This window comes from Phascolarctos cinereus, unplaced genomic scaffold (genome assembly GCF_003287225.1).
Source record: "Phascolarctos cinereus isolate Bilbo 61053 unplaced genomic scaffold, phaCin_HiC Scaffold_5;HRSCAF=322, whole genome shotgun sequence".
NCBI lineage: Eukaryota > Metazoa > Chordata > Mammalia > Diprotodontia > Phascolarctidae > Phascolarctos > Phascolarctos cinereus.
Genome location: NW_027555958.1, coordinates 182,022,351 through 182,045,062, shown reverse-complemented (window position 1 = coordinate 182,045,062; position 22,712 = coordinate 182,022,351). Strand labels below are relative to the sequence as shown.

The 22,712-nt window shown below is 35.7% G+C and overlaps 1 protein-coding gene across 3 annotated transcripts in view; it reads right to left on the bottom strand.

Moving 5' to 3' along the window:
• CEP162 (centrosomal protein 162) overlaps nucleotides 1-22,712 on the bottom strand; it is a 106,594-nt gene that overhangs the window by 2,631 nt on the left and 81,251 nt on the right. For all 3 annotated transcript variants that reach the window (XM_020969919.2, XM_020969920.2, XM_020969921.2), the window contains exons 20-26: nucleotides 22,038-22,201; nucleotides 20,301-20,405; nucleotides 12,036-12,254; nucleotides 9,351-10,009; nucleotides 8,341-8,482; nucleotides 7,017-7,115; nucleotides 2,098-2,232 (exon numbers count right to left, since the gene is read on the bottom strand). In XM_020969919.2, the coding sequence (XP_020825578.1) occupies nucleotides 2,098-2,232; nucleotides 7,017-7,115; nucleotides 8,341-8,482; nucleotides 9,351-10,009; nucleotides 12,036-12,254; nucleotides 20,301-20,405; nucleotides 22,038-22,201 (1,523 nt within the window). The remainder of the gene's footprint in view (nucleotides 1-2,097; nucleotides 2,233-7,016; nucleotides 7,116-8,340; nucleotides 8,483-9,350; nucleotides 10,010-12,035; nucleotides 12,255-20,300; nucleotides 20,406-22,037; nucleotides 22,202-22,712) is intronic.

Sequence of the window (22,712 nt, the reverse complement as noted above, 5' to 3'; positions counted from 1 at the left end):
TGATAACTGGATTGGTTAATTCCGTTATGATTCTTTCAATTCAATTAAATCAAATCAAAGTTTATTTCTTTACTTGCTATTTGCAAAGGCACCATGTTAGATGTTGTGGTAGACACAGAGAAACATAAAACAGGGCAAGATGGAATTGTAATTTTTTTTATTTATAGCAAACATATTTTTATTTGATATTAAAATGACTCATTCAGGATTCAGTATTTTCATTAATCAAAATTACTTAATCCTGAAGAATTGCTATTGTTCACAATTATCAGCTTTTTGCTGATCTGGCACTAGCCATTTAAAAGATTTAATATTTAACATAAACAGGTAGAGGGTTACTACTTTGGATTTTCAGGCTTGGTAAAAACACAGGGCAATGTTTCTATGTGGCTGGGTACAGCCCTGAAAGAGCTGCAATACGAGGCAGAGGGAGCCAACAAAATACAAATCTCTATCCAGGTTCATTTAAGCCTGAATTCAGGAGTTCTTTGCCTGGGACTGTAAACTTCTTTTTTTTTTTTTTAAATATTTTGATAACCATATTTCAATATAATTGGTTTCTTCCTGGGAATTTTCCTATGTATTACATACATTAAAAACAAAAGAAACCAAAATTATTCTGAGAAGAGGTCCCTATGCTTTGCCAGACTGTAAAAGAAGTCCATGACACAAGAAAAGCTATGAATCTTTGCTATGATTTTATTTAGATCTATGTCCAGAATTAATTTGGCATCTTACTATATGATACATGTAGATGATTTCTAAAAATCCCTTCTGGTCCTAAAATTCTACAATTATATGAAATATTTTGAGCCCATTACTTCTTGCCTTTTGTTTCAACCTGAAGTGTCCAAAAGTCCTGGTTTTTGGCTACAAGTGCCACATTTAGAACATGGATTCTTTAGCAATCAACATGTTTACTTGTAATGAAAACTGTGACGGCAGAATGCAGGTTAAGGAAGCAAATGTTTCAAACATTCACCATCCACTTGGACACATTATTGATAACCTACATCACAGAATGGCATTCTAGAGCTTCCTGGTGACACTTCAGTGGAACTAATTCAGTGGGATACCCTAATGACACAGTGCTGATGGGCATTTAGTCATATGGTGATTCTGAGTACCTGAGAAGAAAGTCTAACAGTATGAGATCAGGAGAACAGAGAAGTGATCCTGTATTTTTTTCTTCTTCTTATCCATATTTCTGAATTATTTCTTAGCTCTTGGATCACTGAAATGCCCAAATCTTTGACTTTATAGTATCATCAGCCTCAATCTTACCATGTAAACTTAAACTGGTCATACGTGTATGATTCTCCCAAATTACTGTCATGTGTTCAATGGTTTTGTACCTCAGTAACATTTTTATTTTCCATTAGCATACTAAAAATCTGTGTGAATATTAGATAAAATTCTATTTTAATCCATTTACAGTTATTATAATCATATGACATTACCAGTCATAGTAGTGGTAAACTAGTGGTTGTCATTTAGAAATGTAATATTACCATATTTCCATCTAGCTTTTAAATGCTTTACAATATTATCATCATCAGTGTGATCCTCACCACATGGCAGGTGCTATTATCATCCCCATTTTACAGATGAGGAAATTTAGGCAAAAAAAAATGGTTAAGTGGCTTGTTCAGGCTCATACAGCTAGTTAAGTGTCTGAGGTGGACTCTGAACTCAGGTCTTTCTGACTCCAGGTCCAGTGTTCTACCTACTGTACCACCTAGCTGCCTCTGTATGTGTCTGATCTACATTCAGACTGTGCATACATTTTACTGAAGTGACCTGTATGTGAACTGTACCAATGGCTGTGCCCAAATTACCTATCTGCATTGAAAGAGGGCATGAATAAAAATGGTTGGTTAAGAAGAGGCAAAGTGATGCAAGTGGTTCCTTGACTCCTCCAAAGAACAACTGGCCTTGCACGCTTCTGCACTTTACTTAATGACACAATGTAAAATGAAACGATGTAATCCTACTTCACACGAGAGAGATAATTATCACATCAACAAGAGAAATCCCCTCTGGCCAGGCCGGCCAATCAGGGCAGTTTTTATCAATTAGAGAGACCTATGCTTTTACCTGCTGAAGCTCTTGCTCTCTTTGCACATGCCTCATTTCCATATGTTTGATTTTTCTTTCCAGACCCATGAAATGTTTCATCTCCGGGGTATGGCTTTCTTTAGCCTCTCGCAATTCTTCCAACAGTTTTGAAATCTACAATCAGAAGTACAGACCAAATAAGTGAAATACTACTTTCTCATACTACATCCAAAAGTTGTTTTTGAAAGAATGAAGAGGTCCCTTTTATTTTGTTTCTTTTTAAAATATTCAAGATCAGAAAGTGCCTTCTTTTTTAAAAAATTTAATTTATTTTAGTTTTCAACATTCACTTCCATAAGATTTTGAGTTTTAAATTTTCTCCCCCTCCCACTCCCCCCCAGCATACATTCTGATATAGGCTCTCATATACATTCATATTAAGCATATTTCTCCATTAGTCATGATGTAAAGAACAATTAGAACTAGTGGGAGGAACCATGAGAATGAAGCAGTAAAACAAAACAACAAAGGAAAAGGAGAGCAAATAGTATGTTTCCATCTGCATTCAGACTCCATATTTCTTTCTCTGGGTGTGGATAGCAATTTCCATCATGAATCTTTTGGAGTTGTCTTAGATTCTTGTGTTGCTGTGAAGAGCCAAGTCTATCAAAGTCAGTCATCCCAGAATGTGGCTGTTACTGTGTACAATGTTCTTCTGATTCTGCTCATTTCACTCTGCATCAATTCATTTAAGTCTTTCCAGGTTGTTTTTAAGTCTGCCTGCTCATCATTTCTTATAGCACAATAGTATTCCATTACATTCATATACCACAACTTGTTCAGCCATTCCTCAATTGATGAGCATCCCCTCAATTCTGAATTCTTCGCCACCACAAAAAGAGCTGCTATGAATATTTTTATACATATGGGTCCTTGAAAGTGCCTACTTCTTAACAGGGTAAGTGTCTACTTATTGAGGTAAATGATACCTTCCTATTTCTCCACCCAATCCCAGACGCTCACCTTGGTGTGCCCAGGCCTTAAAAGTCTTAAGAGCTGGCACTGCAGCAGCCCTTATTATACGAAACCATGCTGGTTCTGATGCTTACTTTGGTGGTCTTTGCTTGGCCACAAGAGTTCCCCTTTTTCAGTGAAAGTAGTGGGAAGGCTACAAATCGATGACTTAGACTGAGATTTACTGCATCAGGAAGCTTAGAGATATTGTCCTTTACTTGCATCTACTTAAAAACTTATGTTCCAGAGTAAATAGGAAGTTGAGAGAATAAATATTGACCAAGGCAAGACGAATAATACAAAAGTATGAAAATAATTTATTCCTCAGGAAATAAAACTATAAGCTACCTCCTAGCTCTGTTATTTTAATAGTGAGAAGTCTGAAGACCATTTGCATGAAGCACATCACTAAAAGATGGACTAAATAAGATGCCTTGTACATAGTAGGTACTTAATAATAAATGCTTGTTGGCTCTTTAAAAAGTAAGTACTTAATTGAAGCATAAATTGAATTGAGAAAATAATCAATTAAAAAAGCATTTATTCAATACTTACTATGTGCTGGCACTGAGCTAAGCATGGTGGGGGGTAAGGGGGCTGTCTATGTCCTTAAAAAGCTTACATTCTAGATGGACAGACGTGTCCATATATAGGTGCACACAAGATTCAAGAGAGTTGATGAAACATAATGAGGACTGAGGTCACTGGCTTTGGCAATTAAGAGATCAGCGGTGACTCTGGGGAGATATTGCAATCAAATGATACGGTCAGAAGCCAGACTGTGCAGGGTTAGAACTGATTAAGAAAAGGAAGTGGAGGGGCCAACTGTATATGCTTTTTTCACATTTAGCTGAGAAGGAGATAATAAAAGGGTGACCACTAGCAGAGATGGTGGGATCAGGTGAGTTTTTTTTTTTCTCTTAAAGTATAGGGGAAACATGAGCATGATTGTAGCCAGCCAGGAAGGAGCCAATACACAGAAAGTAATTAAAGATAAGAAAGACAGTAGGAATAACAGTGAGGACAACCTGTTGGAGAAGTTGGGATGGAATCTAGAATGCATGTAATTGGCCTTACTTTGGCAAGAGAGGCTACCTCTTTATGATAGAGAGAGATGCAGGAGATAGTGGGGTAAGATATCTCAGTGATTTGAGATGAGATGAAAGGAAGAAGAGGGAGTTCTCAATGATTAGCCTCAACTTTTTTGATGAAATGTGGCAAGGTCCTTAGCTCAGAGGAAGGGGAAAGGGGGTGCTGTAGAGGCTTGAGGAGGAATTGAAATGTTTAGAATAGCTGCTGTGGTGAAAGGGAAAGTGAAACATCTAGGGAGCTATAAAACGTTTGCCTCGCTGAAGTGAGGGCTCACTGGAGATATGTAATGGGCCAACTGAGCATGGCTTTGTGACCTTCTCCAGTTCTATTCAGCAGCATGTGAATAGAAGGGAATGTGATGGATGTTGGGAGTCATTCAAGGTTGGGGTCGGGCAAGGCATGATCAGTGATAGGAGAAGGCAGGGTAAGGAATTTGAGTATAAAGGACAATGTAGCATTTAATGGAATCACCAAGACATTGGGACAAGGAAGAGAGGAGAGTGTGGTCAGTGCAGGGATGACGGCCTGGGAGAGAATGGAGGGGAGGAAGGACTGAAGGTCATAGTGAGGATGAAGAACCAAGCTTAAGGGTCATAAAGAAAAGGAAAGATGTAATGAAAGAAGATTATGACCAGATAAAGCACGTTTAGTTTTGTGACATAAACCATAATCTCTTTCTAAAAATTTAATTAAAATCCATAATGCAAAGAAAACTATTAGGATTTACAGGTCTATAGCTTAGTTTCTTCATTAGCAGAACACTTTTTAATATCTATTCTCTTAATTCTTAGATTCAGTCAAGTTCAGGTTAATGTACAAATAGTCAAATGTAAATACATGGTGACTCCAAGATTTGATGATTTTATAAATAATGTTGAAGAATTACATCAAAGGATAGCTGCAATACCTTTGAAACATTAAACAAAGTTAATAAACAGGCCCTGACATATGAAAGGGAACTGTTGCCACCCAATCATTCACTGGAGCTGCTTTCACTAAGGTGATCAATGATCTTTTAACTAGTAGATCCAAAGGCCTTTTCTTAAGACTTCAACCCCTGAACTCTTCCTGCGGCTTCTGCCAGAGTTTCCTCTTTCTTCCACCTCACTCCACCTTCTCAGCAGGTTCTCCCTTCACCTGTCTGACCTCCTGCTCAGTTTCCTTTGCTGGAATATCATTTTTCTCTTAACTAATAAGTATTTGTGGAAGCCACGGCTCTATGCTGGATGTTCATTTCTTCTGGTATTGTTGCAATTTCATCTTGTTTACTATTTTGTTGATTTGAATTTCTTTAAGTTATATTGATCACTTCCATAGTTTTTTGGCTTCCAGTTTGTTTATACTCCTATAATTTTACGTATCTCCTCTTTTGTGCTTATTTTAGATTTATTTATTTGTTGGCTGGCTAATTTTTTAAATGCACATTCAGATCACTGTATCCACAAAAGGGAGAAGTTAATCCTGCTTTAATCTACCCTTGCTAAACTACTTCTGAAATACTGCGTTTAGTTCTGAGTACCTTATTTTATAAAGTCATGCGAGCATCCAAAGGAGTATGAACGGTTGTTGCTGTTACTCGAAGAGGACCAATGATATCACTGATGTGTTGACTTGTGTGTGAACTGGATTTAAGTGAGGCAGAGTGGCACAAAGCAGTCAGCCTCACTCTTTCAGAGTCATCTAAGTCTAGTGGCAAGACAATGTCAAGAGGACCAATGACGGCTGGGATACAGTGGATGACCTTGACATCTTTGATGTCTGACCGAGCTCTGAGCACTCCATGGCACCTGCTTCAGCCGCCTCCGTGACCACTGGAATGAACTGCTCTCATACGCCCATCCCAAGTGTAAATACGGTAGTAAGGGATCTTAAGGTCATGTTAAATGAAGATCAGTAGAGAGAATGGGGGATGTACAGCCTGAACAAAAGACTTGGGTAGAAGGGGATGGACATGACATAACTGTCTTCATCTATTTGAAAGACTGCCATGTGGAAAAAGATGAGACTTGTTCTGCTTGGCTTATAGGGCAGAACTGAGAAAAACTGGTAGAAATTCCAGAGTCAGATTTTTAGCTTAAAAAATGAAAAACTTTCGAATAATCATAGCTACCAAAAAGTGAAATGGATCTTTCCTCTCACTAGAAATAATCAAATGAAAGCTAGAGAGGATGGGCTCTTCCAGTCCTTCCTATCTTCCAGTCCTGAAATTCTGGGATATGATTTAAGTCCATGTGCTTCATGATTTTATTTTATAATACCTATGCCCATCCCTAAATGAACCAACTGCCATTCATATCATGGATTCTGCCCACCAATGGCAATTTACAAAGATATACATAATAAGTCATTAAGGAAGATGATATCTGCACTTTCTAAACTGGGTTTTGCAATTTCCCTAAGTATTTTGCCTTCTTACTTGGTAATGAGAAAAATAAATCATAAGTCACAAAAATAATTCTTTTAGTTCTTAAAAATCTCATATTTTAATGAACTATGGCATACTTTCTGCCATTGTTACATTACATCAAAGAACAACTGCAACACTCTTTCAAAGTATTTGCATTTGGGAAATGCAGCTGCTAAGCATTTGCAATTAGGAAAAAATTAAGTTTAGTATCTATCTTATTCGGGAATACTTTTGTTCATTCAATCATTAACATTTTGAGTGTAGACTAGGAAAAGAATATTAGACTTCAGTTCACACATGAATGATTTGCAGAGACATATTTGACATGTGGTTGGTTCTGGTTACTTCTGTGAAGCTCTTTGTTTAAAAAAAAACACGGAAACAAGGATTTGACAGACATTGCAAAAATAACAGAAAATCATTGTACATCTTTTCCATCTCTTACCTCTTTTTGAAGGATTTCCTCTCGAACTTGAGAAATTGCTAAGGATTCTTTACTTCCTTGCAGCTCACTAACCTGTGTTTGGAGATGTTTTATAAGGACCTAGGGAAATGTGCCAAAAACGCTACATTAAAAAAGCCTCATTTTTGAAGTTATTTGAAAAAATGCAAAAATGTTATTTCATGAGCATTTCAATTACTATTTATTCCATATTATTGCTAATCTGAGGGGTCAACATTAAAATGTACAATTCTCTTGTGAAGGATACTGAATAAACTGACTGAAAAAGGATATCCCTTGGCTAACATCCGGCATTTGAAATTATAAGTACACTTTAAGTACAATTTGGAGACTTTGAGAACATTTGGGTTCTACTAGTCTTTTGAAGGTCTCAAAACTCTTATTGCTTTAATGGACTCTGATCAATGCTAGGCATTTTGAAATGGCAGATGTCTAAATCTAAGCATTATAAGCTGAATTCTTTATTATTGTTAATTATAAAGCAATGTGCATCTTCTTGTCAGATGCTTTCTCTTGAAATGAAAGTTAAAAGTTAAATTTTACTAGGATGCTACTTTTAAAACTTGTTAATGCACATAAGCCACACAGTGTGACATACTGGATATTTAATATAGTATACATCAGCTGGCATAAGAGACAATACCATAGAGCTATGTTGTCATGGGCTCATAAGTTGTCAGCATGTTAAATCATGATTATTAGAAAAAATAGTAATGAGGTCAGACTAATGATTAACTGATTTTGATCCAAAAGAAAAGGTGACCTTACATTTAAGAGTTTTTAACTGACATCCTAAGTTCAACTAGCCCAAACCTCACCTGCCATGAATTCACTATATATGTATAGCAAAAGGCGCTTAAAAAAAAGTTTATTTGGGAAACTTGAGGATAAATCTGCACAAAACTCCAGTATTGTTCCAAATACAGATTACCCCACACAAAAACATGTCTTTGAAAGGAACAAAATGACCACTATGATAAAAAAAAAACCAGTTGTTATTAAAATGAATGAAATGAAAAATGAAATGAAAAAATGAAAAATAACAGTCACTTAAGCCTGATTTTTTTTGGGGAAAAAAGTACAGACTATATTGAGACCAATACACAATATTTACAGAGTTCATTTTCTTTTAAAACAGAAAAGTTAAAATTGAAGCATTAGTTTCCACAAAAAACCAATACTTTTCCATTCTTATTCCACAGGCCAAAAATATTTTTTCAATTCTTCAAAAATTAAATAGTGCTCTGTAAGTAGCCACTAAGAAAGTCAGACCTGGTAAAGTAAAAACATAATTATTTTCATGTACCTCTTGTGTTGAGATTTTGCGATTTAGCTCAGCTACTTTGGAAGAAGAATTTTCTATAGCATGTTGGCAAAGAAGTTTTTCTACTTCCCTCTGATGAGAGGCTTTGAGGGCAGCAATGTGCTCTGCTGCATCTTCTTTGGTTCTAGAAAGATGAGGAAAGAAGGCTTAGGCATAATTGTTTCTCCACCTTCTACCAACACTGTATTAACAAAACTATTTCAAGGAACCTCATATTATCAAAGGGAGCACCTTTCTGTCCAAATATGAAGCAAAATTCCTAACCTCTAGTCATTTAAAATGTACCTAAATTTCTTGAATGGATTCCAAGAACAATGAAAGTTTTATCTGCTTGCAGTTCTCAACAACAGTGGTTAGTGTGTATATATTTCTACATATATATAATATCACTTTAAAATTTGCTAAGAGCTATACATATGCCACCTCATTTGATCTTCACAACAACCCTGGGAGGTATCTCCATTTTTACAGATAAGGAAACTGAGGGTAGACAGTGGTTGTAACTTCCCCAGGGTCATACAGCTAGTAAATATCTGAGATAGGATTCAAACTCAAGTCTTCTGACTCCAAGTCCCATGTTCTATCCATCACTCCACCTACCTGCCTCCATAGTCTTTGTTACAGTTTTAACAGAGATGGTACTCATCATTTTTTGTTCCATAATTTCTACGTATGCTAGACTAGAAATAGATTCATATTTGTGGAGGTAAACTGATCTTTATACTTATCCTGGAAGCTACTATTAGACTTCTACTTTTTCTGACTATGAGGGCAGTATCAGAGGTAGTTTACTAAATGACAATATTGTCAAAGAATTAATGATACATCTAACCATAAATAAGTTGACAGTTTACTATATTATTAAAAAATAAGCATAAAGAAGGCTAATGTAAATGAAAAGACCACTAAAAGGTCTCAGATTCTCTAACTTATTTCTACTTTTTTGATAGCATTCAAATGTGGTGTTTTACTAGGTTCACTTAGCTGTTTACCTTTTCACAGTACTTTCAGAGTGGGCAAGTGCTGCTTCAGACTTTGCCCTCTGCTCATTCATTTCAGAAGTCACTTGTTCCAGCTCATTTTGTAATCTGGAGTTTTCTTGTAAAACTTCTGATATGTGGGAATCTGCAAAGGCATGTGGTTCATACAGTTTGCTAGCCAAGGTTTCTGGGATGGACTCAGCGTTCTTTTTACTGGAGGCCAAAAAATCCTTCTTCACCTTTTTGGCAGATCTTTCCTCACTTCCAGCTTTGTCAACTGAGTTCTGATTGGACAGCATCAGTCGTCTCTCTTTTTGAAGTTTTTCTATGGTTTTTGTAAGATCTTGTATTTCTCTTCCTTTTGCAGCCAGTTCTTGATTAAGTCTTACTAGTCTGGCTTTTGTGTGAGCCTGTTCCACTTGGAATTCTAAAGACTGGAAATCTTTATCATCTCTTTCATTCTTCTTGAGTTCTAACTGGGTATTTTGATTTTTAAGAATTTCTATTTCTGCTTCAAGAGTTTTTACAGTGACCTGATGGGCCTCTTTCATGTCACAAAGTTCTTGCTCCAGGGCCTTCATACTGGCTGAGTTTTCATGTTTCTTTTCATCATCTGTTAATTTACTGGCAAGATGTTGTTCAAGCTCCATCACTTGCTGTTCATATTGAATCTGGAAAAAAATTAATATAATGCCCAAGACCTTCTCTAAGTTCATTAAAGTACTTAATAGAATGCTATAGCCTGTTCGTTCAGAACAAAAATTAAAAAATTCCCCAAATGAAAAAATGCATTGTGACCTCATTTATTCGATCATCTACCTATTATTTAATATGCATATAATATCCAGATCAAATAAGTCAAATAGTTAAATAAATACTTAACAGTATACTATACTGTGGATACTTGTTTCATAACCACTGATGTGCTTTCTAAGTTGTTCTTTCAAGTCTTCTCAAACTAGATTTTAAATTCTTTAAAGGGAGTGATTAATTTATCTCTCTGAGACTTGCCTAGAGCATCATCCATAGTAAAAGCCTTTGTGCACAATATAGGCTAAGTAAATAACTATCTCATTAGGAAGCAGCCTCTGAGTGAATCTGGTGACTAATTTTGTTATAGGAATTGGGATCTCATAGGAGCGAGGAAGGAGAACTGCGAGCTTGCAAATGGGATGTTTAGGATAGAAAATAGGACAGAAAATAGATAACTTGAGTAGGCCACCACTGGTCAAGGAATTCCAACTATGCTTCATACTTTCCAAATTAAATTCTTTATGTTGCCCTTATTCATTGGACATTTTATTTACCCCTCATTTATCAATGTTTCTCTGCTTGAGAAATTTGTAGTTTTTACTTTTTTCTTCACTGAACAAACATTAAGTGTCATCTAAATTCAAGTCAGATAGGTGGTGTAGTGGATAGAGTTCTGGGCCTGGACTCAGTAAGACTCATCTTCGTGAGTTCAAATCTGGTTCCCAGACACTTACTAGCTATGTGGTTCTGGGCAAGTCACTTAATCCTGTTTGTCTCAGTTTCCTAATCTGTCAAATGAACTGAGAAGGAAACGGCAAACCACTCCAGTATCTTTGCCATGAAAACCCCAAATAGGGTCATGAAATGTCAGCTACAACTGAAACAACAACAAAATTCAAGGTGATGCATTAGGTACCACAGAGATTTGGGGGAGGGGGATGGTCTAGGGAGAAAATGGTTTCTTAAGCCCTTTTCTGTATCTACTTTATTATTTCTCTCCTTTAAATAATCCTCTAGTGTTTGGTGAAGAACAGAGGAAAGTAAATCATGCCTGTTGAAGGCACATTCCCACTTTCCCTGTCTGTCTCCTGACTTCAGGGGAAAATCATAAGCATTTTAAATTACAGAAATTTCAGAGATACGATTCTCCTGCCTTTGTAATCTTGCTACTCTAGGGAATAGACGACAATTTATTTGTATTTCAAAAAGACAGTACTTCTCTTATATAGCTCTGTTAGACGTCTATGGATGAAATGAAAATATACTGTAGGAGGGCCTAATGGCCTAATGGTAGGATACCATAGCCACACATTTCTCACTTGTGGCTGCCAGAAGCTACCCATAGATGCAGCTCATTCAGAAGAAGATGAGGATAGGATTAAACTGCAAACAGTATGCTTTAAAAGGATGCTGACATAATTCCTGGGATAAACATGTCCATTTTTAAATGAACCCCTCTGCATAAACTCAAACTTGTTCGGACACCTACTTTCTTGAATTCTCTTGCCTGTAAAAACAGACCGAGTTTTCCCGTTTATGTTCTTGGATTCCAATGTGGCCACAATGCTAACCTGCACTTCTGCACCTTGATTAGGCCTTCTGACTGTGGCTTGACTTACTGATTAACTCAACCTCCTGTTAATTTTGAGGATAGTGAATTCTCTTACCATGAATGACCTACTCTTTCGCTACCTACAGGCCAGTCCTCTATGAGGGATTCTTAGGCACAGCCCCTGGCTACCTTTGGCGTTGGTTGGATGTGGGGCCAGAAGGAACAGATCTGGGCAAAGCTCTAAAGATAATGCTTACAACTGCAACAAGAGGTAGGTAAGATGTTTAGGTAATAAGAGGACATATTAGCCAAAATAAGTGTCAAGAGTTTCCCTAGATCTTCATTATCTATACCATCCTATTGTCCTTTTATCAGAAATAACATATTCTTACCTTTATTTTTTGAAATTGCTGTTCCATAGTACGAAGGCTTTTTTTTGCTTCTTCATCTTTACCCTCAAGCTCAGCTTCTAATTTTTTTATGCGTTTTTCCATAAATTCAACTGTATTTTTAGGTGAAATACCTATATCACCTGCTGCTGAGGCAGCCAATATTAAAGCAGGTAAAGAATTAGGATACCTTCTTTTTATAATTCCTTCCATTTCTTTAACCTATTAAAATATGATTGGGAACATGAAAATTAACAAGTATAGTGAATTATTTAATATATAACCTTATATAGCTTGGACTATATCCATCAAATCTGTTTTTACAAATATGCCACAGTTAATACTTGTATCACACTCCTAAACTGTATCAAACGCAAAGTACAGACAGTTATTACTTTACACAGGTGGACTGTTCTGTAGACTTCTACATAAAGCAATTTTTATGAAATGAGAATTTGCTGTGGACTTGAGGAAGGGAACCAGTGAGGCGGGAAGGGTGCTGGCACATAGTTCAAGGACATACACAGGATGGGGACAGAAAAGCAAGAGCAGGAGGAGGAGCCTAGCTGGAACTGAGAGGAAGAAGATGTGGAGCAGTGGTTGGGGGTGAAAGGAGAGCACACACATAGGGGCCAGACATGGACACAGAGACTGAAAGTGGACACAAAGGAAAGGACAGGTAACATGAGGGGCCGGGGACAGACACGGACAAACAGAAAACAGATGTGTTGGAAGGGTGGCCAGAGCGGGGCAAAGGTCTCCTCTTTCCACACTGGAGGTCTCAAGTCAAGGTCCCCTAATCCCTCCTCTAGGAGGTTTGTTTGTTTGTTTGTTTGGGAGGGGTTGGGGAGGCCATGGAATGCCAAGCCAAGGGGCAGGAAGCAAGAGAGAGAGCAGTAAAGTACAGTAAAGTTAACACAGGTTTGTTTGGTTTTTTTTGGAATGTGGGATTTCTTTCAGAATTTTTACATAAAATTAAAGATGTACAATATGAATTTATGTACAGTGAGAACTATCTGTAGTACGGTATATATTGCACTGATCTTGTTTCCCTCAGAGATGATGATTTAAGAACCCCAGCAGTTCAGAGCCTAAATTGTTCAAGTGCCAAAGGGAGACAGTTGTGGTAGTGGGAAAAGTGTGGAATTTGAAACCAGATGATGAGTTCAAATCCTGGCTCTGCCATTTACTTCTTGTATGACTTTGGTCAAGTAATTTCAGTTTTCTGGGTTCAGTTTCCTCATCTGTAAAGTGACGATGATCTCCAAGGGCCCTTTCAACTCTCTATCTGTAATCCTATTGCATTACTAGGAACTACATCTAACATTTTCTCTAAGTCATTATAGTAGCGGCATTAAAAATACTTTACATTTACCTAGAGCCAAACAGTTTGCAGGGAAGTTTCACATCTATTATTATTCTCTGCGGTATCTTTGAAAATTCACTAACTTCTGTTGAAACTGAAGCAATTCAAAATGTCTCCTTTCACTTAGGTAGAGGAAGGGGCTGAATGACTCAAGTAAAATAAACTCAGAGCACTGAAACCCTCCACAAAGTCTGCCTCTGATACCTTATCATGGCCTGGTGGAGAACATAGATTTACAAAGGCTAGATCTGAACACAAGTTCTGAAAAGTTCTATGATGATGGAAAAACTTCAAGTACAATGCCAATAACAGATGATATATGTTCTTTCTGAGGTCAGCCAACCTAAGCAGAGGGTACCTTATCACCAGTATGATGGAACACCTACTGATGAATTCTTGGGCCATGGGAATCCAGGAAACCAAGGAAAATATAAAAAAGCTCTCAATTCTATGCAGCCTTCTTCTACTTCTGTAGTGATATAAGAGGTAGAAGAGTTAGAGGATGCTAAGAATTATGTAGTTGTAGATCATCTACAAATATTAGCTCCTAGAACTCTAATGGCATAAGGTGGAACCAGAGAGTTATTTTAATTAGTATTTTTTAATTTTTAGTGAATTGTAGCATTTTTTAACATGGCTATGGATAGCTTGCCTTTCTTCTTTTGAAAACTAACTATTCTTATTCTTTGACAAATGGCATATGAATGTAATGGAATATTGACATGCCATAAGAAATGACAATAAGGATGGTTTCAAATAAACCTGGGAAGACTTGTATGAACTGATGCTGAGTGAAGATGGCAGAACAAGGAAAACAATTTATAAACCACCACCACCACCTACCTGAAAGGCAAACAACTCTGCAAAACTTAAGAACGCTGATTAATGCAATTACCTACAATGACAATGATTCCAGAAGATGGATGATGAAGCATACTACCCCACCTTCAGACAGACAAGTGATATGAGTGAGACAAATATTTCTGGATACAGGTAATGTGATTATTTCTTTTGTTTAACTATTCATATTTGTTACAAAAAGTAAATTAATTTTTCTTTAAACATTTGTTAGAATTCAGTTGTAAATCTATCTGGTTCTGGGTTTTTTTCTCTTGGAGTTCCTTTTGGCTTGTTCATTTTTTGGGGGGGAGTGATGGGTATTTTAATTCTTTATTTCTTGTTCTGTTAGTCTAAGTGTTTTATATTTTTGTAAATATTCATTGTACTTATTACTTTTGGGGCATATAATTGGGCAAAACGGTTTCTAATCCTTTCCTCTACCTTTGTTGTGACTTCTTTTTCATTTTTTTTTATATTGGTAATTTAGCTAAATTAAATTTAGCTAAATTAAATATTTTAGCTAAAAATGTAGCTAAATTAAACTAAAAAGTTTATCTTTTTTATTAGTTTTTTAAAAAACTCCTTGTTTTATTTATTAATTCAATGTATTTTTTGTTTTAAATCATGGCTGTCTTTGATTTTCAGAATTTATATTTTTGTGTTTGGTTGAGGTTTTTTGATTGTTACTTTCCTAATTTTTTAGCTGTATTCCCAATTGGTTGAGCTGTTCTTTCTCTTTTTTGTTCCTTTTTTTTTTGTTGTTGTTATTTTAGGCAATTGGGTTAAGTAACTTGCCCAGGGTCACACTGAGGCTGGATTTGAACTCAGGTCCTCCTGAATCCAGGGCCGGTGCTCTATCCACTGCGCCAGCTAGCTGCCCCCTTTCTCTTTTCTGTTGATGAAAGTATTGAGTTATTTTTTCTGTAATGACTATTTTGGCTGGATCTCTAAAGTTTGCATATGCTGTCTGTTGTCAATTTCTTTTATGAAATTATCTGTTGTTTGTTTCTATTATTTGTTCTTTGATTTACCAATTTTTTATGATAAAATTATTCAGTTTTCACTTAAGTTTGAATCCTTTCTTCAAATGTCCCTCACTGATTATAACATGTTACTTTATGGTCAGTAAGGGAGTATTTAATATTTCTGCTTTTCTGCATTTGTTTTTGAAGTTTTAACGCCTTAATGCATGGTTAATTTTTTATATTGGTGCCATTTACAACTGAGAAATATGCATACTCTATTCTATTCCCTTTCATTAATCACCAGAGAACTATCATCTAACTTTTCTAAAGTCCTACTCAGGTCCTTAACTTCTTTCTTGTTTATCTTTTTATTAGGTTTGTTAATCAATACATACGTATTGATATTGTTCAGTAATTTCAGTTGTGTCCAACTTTTTGTGACTCCATTTGGGATTTTCTTGGCAAAGATACTGGAGTGTTTGCCATTTCCTTCTCCAGCTCATTTTACAGATGAGGAAATGGAGGCAAACAAAGTTAAGTGACTTACACAGGGTCACTCAGCAGTATGTGTCTGAGGCTGGACTTGAATTGAGAAAGGTGAGTCTTCTTGAATCCAGGCCCAGCATTCTATCCTCTGTGCCATCTAAATGCAAGTATCTACTATGTGTCAGACACCATATTAGGTTATTAGGATATACATAGAAAAAATAAGCCAATATCTACTGGCAAGGAGGTTACATTCTTTTTTTTTTCAGAATTTTTATTTTTTTTTTTCTCAATTACATGCAAAACAATTTTTAACATTCATTTTTTAAAATACATTTTGAACTCCAAATTGCCTCTTTCCTTCCCTTCTTGAGAAGGTAAGCACTTTAATATAGATGATACATGTACAGTCATTTTTATTCATTCATTCATTCATTTTTTTGTTAAGGCAATGGAGTTAAGTGACTTGCCCAGGGTTACATAGCTAGTAAGTGTCAAGTGTTTGGTCTGAGGCTGGATTTGAATCCAGGTTCTCCTGACTTCAGGACCGGTGCTCTATCCACTGTGCCACCTAGCTGCCCCATATACAGTCATCCAAAACTTTTTCCATTATCAGTCAGGTTACAAAAGACAACACAGATTTAAAAAAGAAAGAAAAATAAAGTAAAAAAAAAGTATGCTTGATCTTCAATCCAACTCCATCAATTCTTTCTCTGGAGGTGGATAGCATTTTTCATCATAAGACCTTCAGTATTATCTTGGATCATTGTATTACTAAGAATAGCTAAGTCATTCATCAGTGATCACTGTACATTATTGTTATTACTCTGTACAATGATCTCCTGGCTCTGCTTAGCTTACTTTGTATCTATTCTTATGTCTTCCCAAGTTTTTCTGAAACCACCCTGCTTGTCATTTCCTATAGCACAATACTATTCCATCACAATCTTATGCCACAACTTGTTCAGCCATTCCCTACTTGGTGAGCATCCCTTCAATTTCCAACTCTTTTCCACAAAAAAAGCTATTATAAATATTTTTGTACATATACGATTTTTTCCTTTTCCTTTGATCTCTTTGGGATAGACTTAGTAGTGGTATTGCTGGGTCAAAAGGTATGCACAGTTTTACAATCCTTTGGGCATAGTTCCAAATTATTCCCCAGAATGTTTGGGAGAAAGTCCGTTTAACTATATCACAGAGTGCAAGAGAGGGAGTAAATACATTATTTATAATAAATTCTGCTGATTTAACTCTGTATAAAGTTATTTAATGTGTTTCTTGTAAATATCATTACTGGATTGCTGGATTTTACTTTTCTAATCCATTCTGCCATCTTCCTGTGCTTTATGGGTGAGTTCATCACATTCACGTTTAAACATCTTGATTATGAATTATGTTTCCTTCATTATCATCTCACATTTTTTCTTGTTCTTTTTACTATTTTCTTTACAAAGAATAAGTAGATGGAGAAATAGAAGGAATATGATCAACATTAGATATTTATAATTGAATTAATCTGTTCCTACTCTTCTGTTCTATTCTCTTTACTTGGACTTTGATCTTGTTCTTATACTTTCACTTTTAAATTTCCTCTTCACGATTAACCTCTCCAAAGCTGAAGGTTCCTTTGGTTGTGCCTATTTACTTCATGACTCTACTCTCCTTCTTTTACCCACTTCCCCCCTTCCTTATGACCACCTGTATCTCTGTTAAATTAATGTATTTCTATACCAAACTCAGTATTTATATGTGTTCAATTCTCGTTTATATAGTTTAGATAAAAATGAGGCTACAATATGCCTGCTTTCATTATCCCTTCCTTTATACTTATATGCTGTTCTTGTCATGCATATCATTTATGCAAAATAGTTTTACCTCTTTCTTCCCATGTCTTCCTTAGCGTATTCCTTTTTCCTTCCCTTTTCTTTCTACTCTTAAAACCTATGAAACAGAACAAAACTACACACAGATCCTATATCTGTCTCTTTAAGACACTAGGATTTTTAAGGGATATTTGTATCTTCTTTTATTAGAATATAAATATGTTATCACCATTTATCCCTTTTCAGTTGCTCAAATGCATTTGAATTCCAATATTTCTGTTCTGCTCAAGTCTTTTTATCAGTAATACTTTAAAGTCCTTTTATATTAAAACCACATTTGACCCTTGTAGATTATACTTAGTTTTGAAAGGTAAATTATACTTGGTTTTAAGTTTTTATCTTTTGCTTTTTGGATTACTTTATTCAAATTTTTCTTTTCCTTTATAGTAGTTGCTGCTATCTTATGTGATTCTGACTGTGGTTCCTTAGTCCTTAAACTCTTTCTTTCTGGATGCCTAAAGTATTTTTTGTTTGACTTGGAACCTCTGAATTTGGGTTATGACATTCCTGGGTTCTAATAGATCTGGGCAGGTTTTTTTTTTAAATAGTTTATTGAAATATGCTGTCTAGGTTTTTGTTTGGTTATGTTTTTCTGGGTGTCAGATGATCCTTAAATTATCTCCTCACTCTGTTTTCTTGGTCCACTTTTTGGATAGGTGATACTTTACATGTTCTTCTAACCTTCTTTTGGCTCTGTTCTAATATGTCTTGGTGTGTCATAGAATTACTGTGTTTTATTTGTTCCATTTTATTTTTCACAGAGTCTACTAGCTGGGTAAGGTTTCTCACCTTCTAAGTTTTTTATTATCCTTCCATTTTTTTTAAGAGCTCTAATTTCCTTAAAAAAAAAACAACAAACAAAAACCTCTTGCCTCAAGCCATTTTTTCTCTTTGAGATTTTGCTTGTAATTGTGTTATATCCAATTCTTCTGGGTTTACCTCTTATTCTTAAGCTACTACGTTTTTCATTGATTTCAGCGTTTTCTTCTCTTTACTCATATTTGCATCCTTGTGTCTTAGATTGGGATTTTGTACTTGGACTTAATTTTTTTTTGAAATCTTTAGTTTTTATGGAACATTCACTTCAAATATACCTGTCTTCCCTTAAGCATTCTTAAAAAAGAAATTTTAAAAAAGAAGTGCAGAAAAATTAACCAACACATTATCTGTGTCTGACAGTATATCCCATACCCAAATTCTTCCACCTCTTTAATCAATCAATTAATCAACTGACAATCATTTATTAAACACCTATTATGTTAGGCACTATGTTATGTGCTAGGAATACAAATTAAAAAAAATAAACAATCCCAAGTTTCAATGAATTTACATTCTAATGGGACAGACAAATACTTATACAGAGTGTCCCAAAAGTCTTGGTGCAGTTTATAATAATAAATAATGTAACTACTAAAGCTTAAAATTGCACTAAGGCTTTTGGGACACCCTGTATAAGTATATAGATAAATAATGTAAGGAAAATATATGTAAATAAATATAAACTAGTAAAATATCACATAGTTTGGGAAGGTGACATAAGCAATTGGGGGGTGGTGGTGGTCAGGAAAGACTTTGTGTAGATGGTGCTTGAGGTGAATCCTGAAGGAAGAGAGAGAGAGTCTATGAAGTGGAGGCAAAAAGAGAATACATTCTAGGCATGCAGGTTGTCCAGTGCAAAGGCACATAGATAGGAGATGGAGTTTGGTGTGTGATGGAAAGGAAAAGGGGAGGGGAAGGGACAGAGGGTGGATGAGAAAGCAGGGGTAAGTTAATAAAGAGAAAGGGGATCACAGATTACAAGAGGGTTGGTATTATTCACTAGGTCAAGTTTGGTCATTATAATTTAAAACATAGCATTCTATTTCATTGTTCTTATTTAGATGATTGTAGATATTGTGTATTGACTTCTTGGTTCTGCTTACTTCACCTGTCATCATTCATAAAAGTCTTCCTATGCTCTGAGTTCTTCATTATTAGTCACTTCTTATGGTACAGTAATATTCGTTTATATTCACATCCCCCAATTTGTTCAGTGATTCCACATACAAGAACCTATTTTATTTTTGATTTTTTGTTACTATAAAGTGGTGCCATGAATACTTTGGTGTATATGAGAACTTTCTATCTTTGACCTTCTTGGCATATATACCTCACAGTTGAATATCCAGGTCAAATTCTCTAGTCACCATTTTTTAAAAGCATAAATCTAAACGGCTTTCCAAAATAGGCAGACCAATTGTGTTTATCTGTTTTATAATAGTTCACCCACAATAGTCAATATTGAATATTTCTATCTTTTGTCATCTTTTCTAATTTGCTGTGTGTGAAGTGAAACCAGGGATTTTTAAAAAAAATTTGCATTTCTCTTATTATTAGCAATTTGGAACAATCTTTATGTGGTTGCTAATAGCATGCAATTCTACTTCTGAGAACTGTTTGTCCATATCCATTGACCACTTACCTATTAGAGAAAGCCTCTTGGTTTTATATTTTTGTGTTAATTCTCAATATATACTTCAACACTTTATTGATGTTTTCTCTAATTCTATATCACAAATATTTTTAACCTTATAGAGAGCCATCTTAAAATATACAAATGAGAATTACAGATCTAAAGTAACATTATTAGTGTTTTCCCAAGGAAAACAAAATTATTTTTCCTCAGAGAGGGAAAAACACATTGGTTACAAAATACTTTTAATATGAAATCAAACTTAGCACATACTTGTCGTTCAAGATCCTGAATTTTTTTAGCATCAGCTGCTCTGTCTTTCAGATGTAACTTCTGTTGTACAGACTGATTACCGGCTTCTGTTTTCAGTTTTTCAACCTGTTCAACCACAAGAAAAAGGCATACTGAAAGGCAATTTAACATGTAAAATAAGCATGTGGTGTGTGGCCCACGGAAAAAGAACATTTCAATTGGTTTCAATGAGTGAACAATCCTGGTAATCACCTGCTTTATTTTTTTCTCTGGTGGTGGTGAAAGAACTAGGTGGCAATTTAATTCAACAAACATTTATGTGTCTACTATGTGTAAGGCACTATGGTAGGCCCTGTGAATTCAATGACGAAACTGGAATAAGTGCTCGTAATGTAATAAGGGAAATGAGACATGTTACAACACAAATGACTATATCACACAGTTTTGATAGTAAAAGAGGCCCATCAAAGTGTCATGAGAAATTCAAGCGGGGAGAGATCATCTCCAGCTGAGGGATTGGGGAGCTTGGTGAAAAGGCTGGAACCTGTTTTTGGGACTGAAGAAAGGGAAGGATTTCATCTAGTCCCTGCTGGGAGAAAAGAGTCTGCTTGAGGCCAAGAATACAAACAAAGGCAAGGAGATCAAAGAGGGCAGAATGAGAGTGGAGGAAAAATAGTCAGGTTTGACTAGAATGAAGAAAGCAAGCAGAGTAAAGAACACAGACTGAAGAGCTTGTCAAAGCCAGTGAAAGGAAGATCATGAATGCTCAGACTTTGAGTATCATATCTTAATTGGTAAATCACAAAGAATCACAAAAGATTTTTAAGGAGGAATTGGTGTGATCAAAATGGTGTATTAGGCTAAACAGGAAGCAGGATGAAGATGACATTTAGGAGGGAAGAAAGTGTAAGTAGCGATATAAGTGAGGAGACTATTACAACAGTCTTGGTGAAGGTTATAAGAGACCAAATTATAGTGGTAATAGTGAAAGTGGAAAAGAGTAGATACATTTGTAAGCTATGGTGGAACTGGAATCAACAACTTGACACTGAATGGATACTGGGGGTATGGTGAAGAATAGTTAAAGAAGACAGCTGTTGAGTCTGGGTGGCTAGAAGGATGATTGTGCCATCCACAAAAATGGATATATTAAGAGAAAGGGCTAGTTGAGGGATAAAGATGACAAATTTAGTTTTGAATATGTAGACATTTTCAGTGGGACATCCTTGGGGACATCTATCAGACTCCTGGAAATGTGAGACTTTAAGTTTGGGGCGAAGTTGAGAAGATTTTGGAGGCACAGGAGGAGAGGTAGAGTGAGAGAGAAGGGAGGGGAGAGAAAAGAAGACATAGAAGAAGGGAGAGGAGATAAAAGAGGAAAGGAGGAAAGAAAGGACAAGCTGTCAGGCCTTTAGGAAAAGCCCCTTTCCCATCTTCCCCACTCACTCCTCTAACATTAGTTCTTATATTAGAACAACTGAATATTAATGCATTATTTTGCAAAAGCCAATATTATTACTACAACGAAGACTCATGATCTTCAAAAATTTGTACTTCACTTTGAGTTAAGAATCCAAAGATTTGAGATAAACATGAAAACTTGTTCATGCCTAGCAATGACCTACAATCTATGATTATATCCAGGTATCAAAAACTATTTTTAAGATGTCAAAAATATTTATAAAACTACATATAAATGCTGAGAAAAATGTTATATCAGAATTGCTACAGAAGCAAATTCTGAATTATAACCATTACCTGGAGTTTGAGCTTCTCAATTTCTTCATTTGCCTCTTTAAGCCGAACAGCATCTTTATCCAAAAGTTCCTGATTTTCTGCATACCACTGTAATCTCTTCTGCAAATGACTGATTTCTTCTTTGTGAGTTTCTTCCATGAGCTTTATCTCATAAGATTTCTCACCTACAAAATAAAATGCCTCTAAATGCACTGAAGTCTTTTAAAATACAAAAACAGAATCACAGAATTTTACAAGTTGGAGGGAACCTCAGGGATTATGTGGACCTTCCTAAACAGCAATCTCTCTATAGCAAGGGTTCTTTATCTATTTATTGCATTCTCAATAAATTATTTATTTTGATTTTTATTATCTTTCCCTCTTGCTTTCCCTCCCCTTAAACAATAAAAAAAGCATAAACCTTGATAACAAATGCATAGTCCAATAAAACAAATTCTATATAACTATAATTTATGCTATTAGGGAGGCTGAAATTGGTAAGATAGTTTGTACTTGGGAGTTCTGAATTACAAGAGGGCTAAAGGTAATCAGATGTCCACATTAATCTGGCACCAGTATGGTCATCACTGGGGAGCTACTAGTGTACCTGCGGAAGGATGAACTGGCCTACGTAAGAAACATAGCAGGTGAAGACTTTGGGGCAAACCACAGTGACAAAGGAAAGGCCCATAAGTG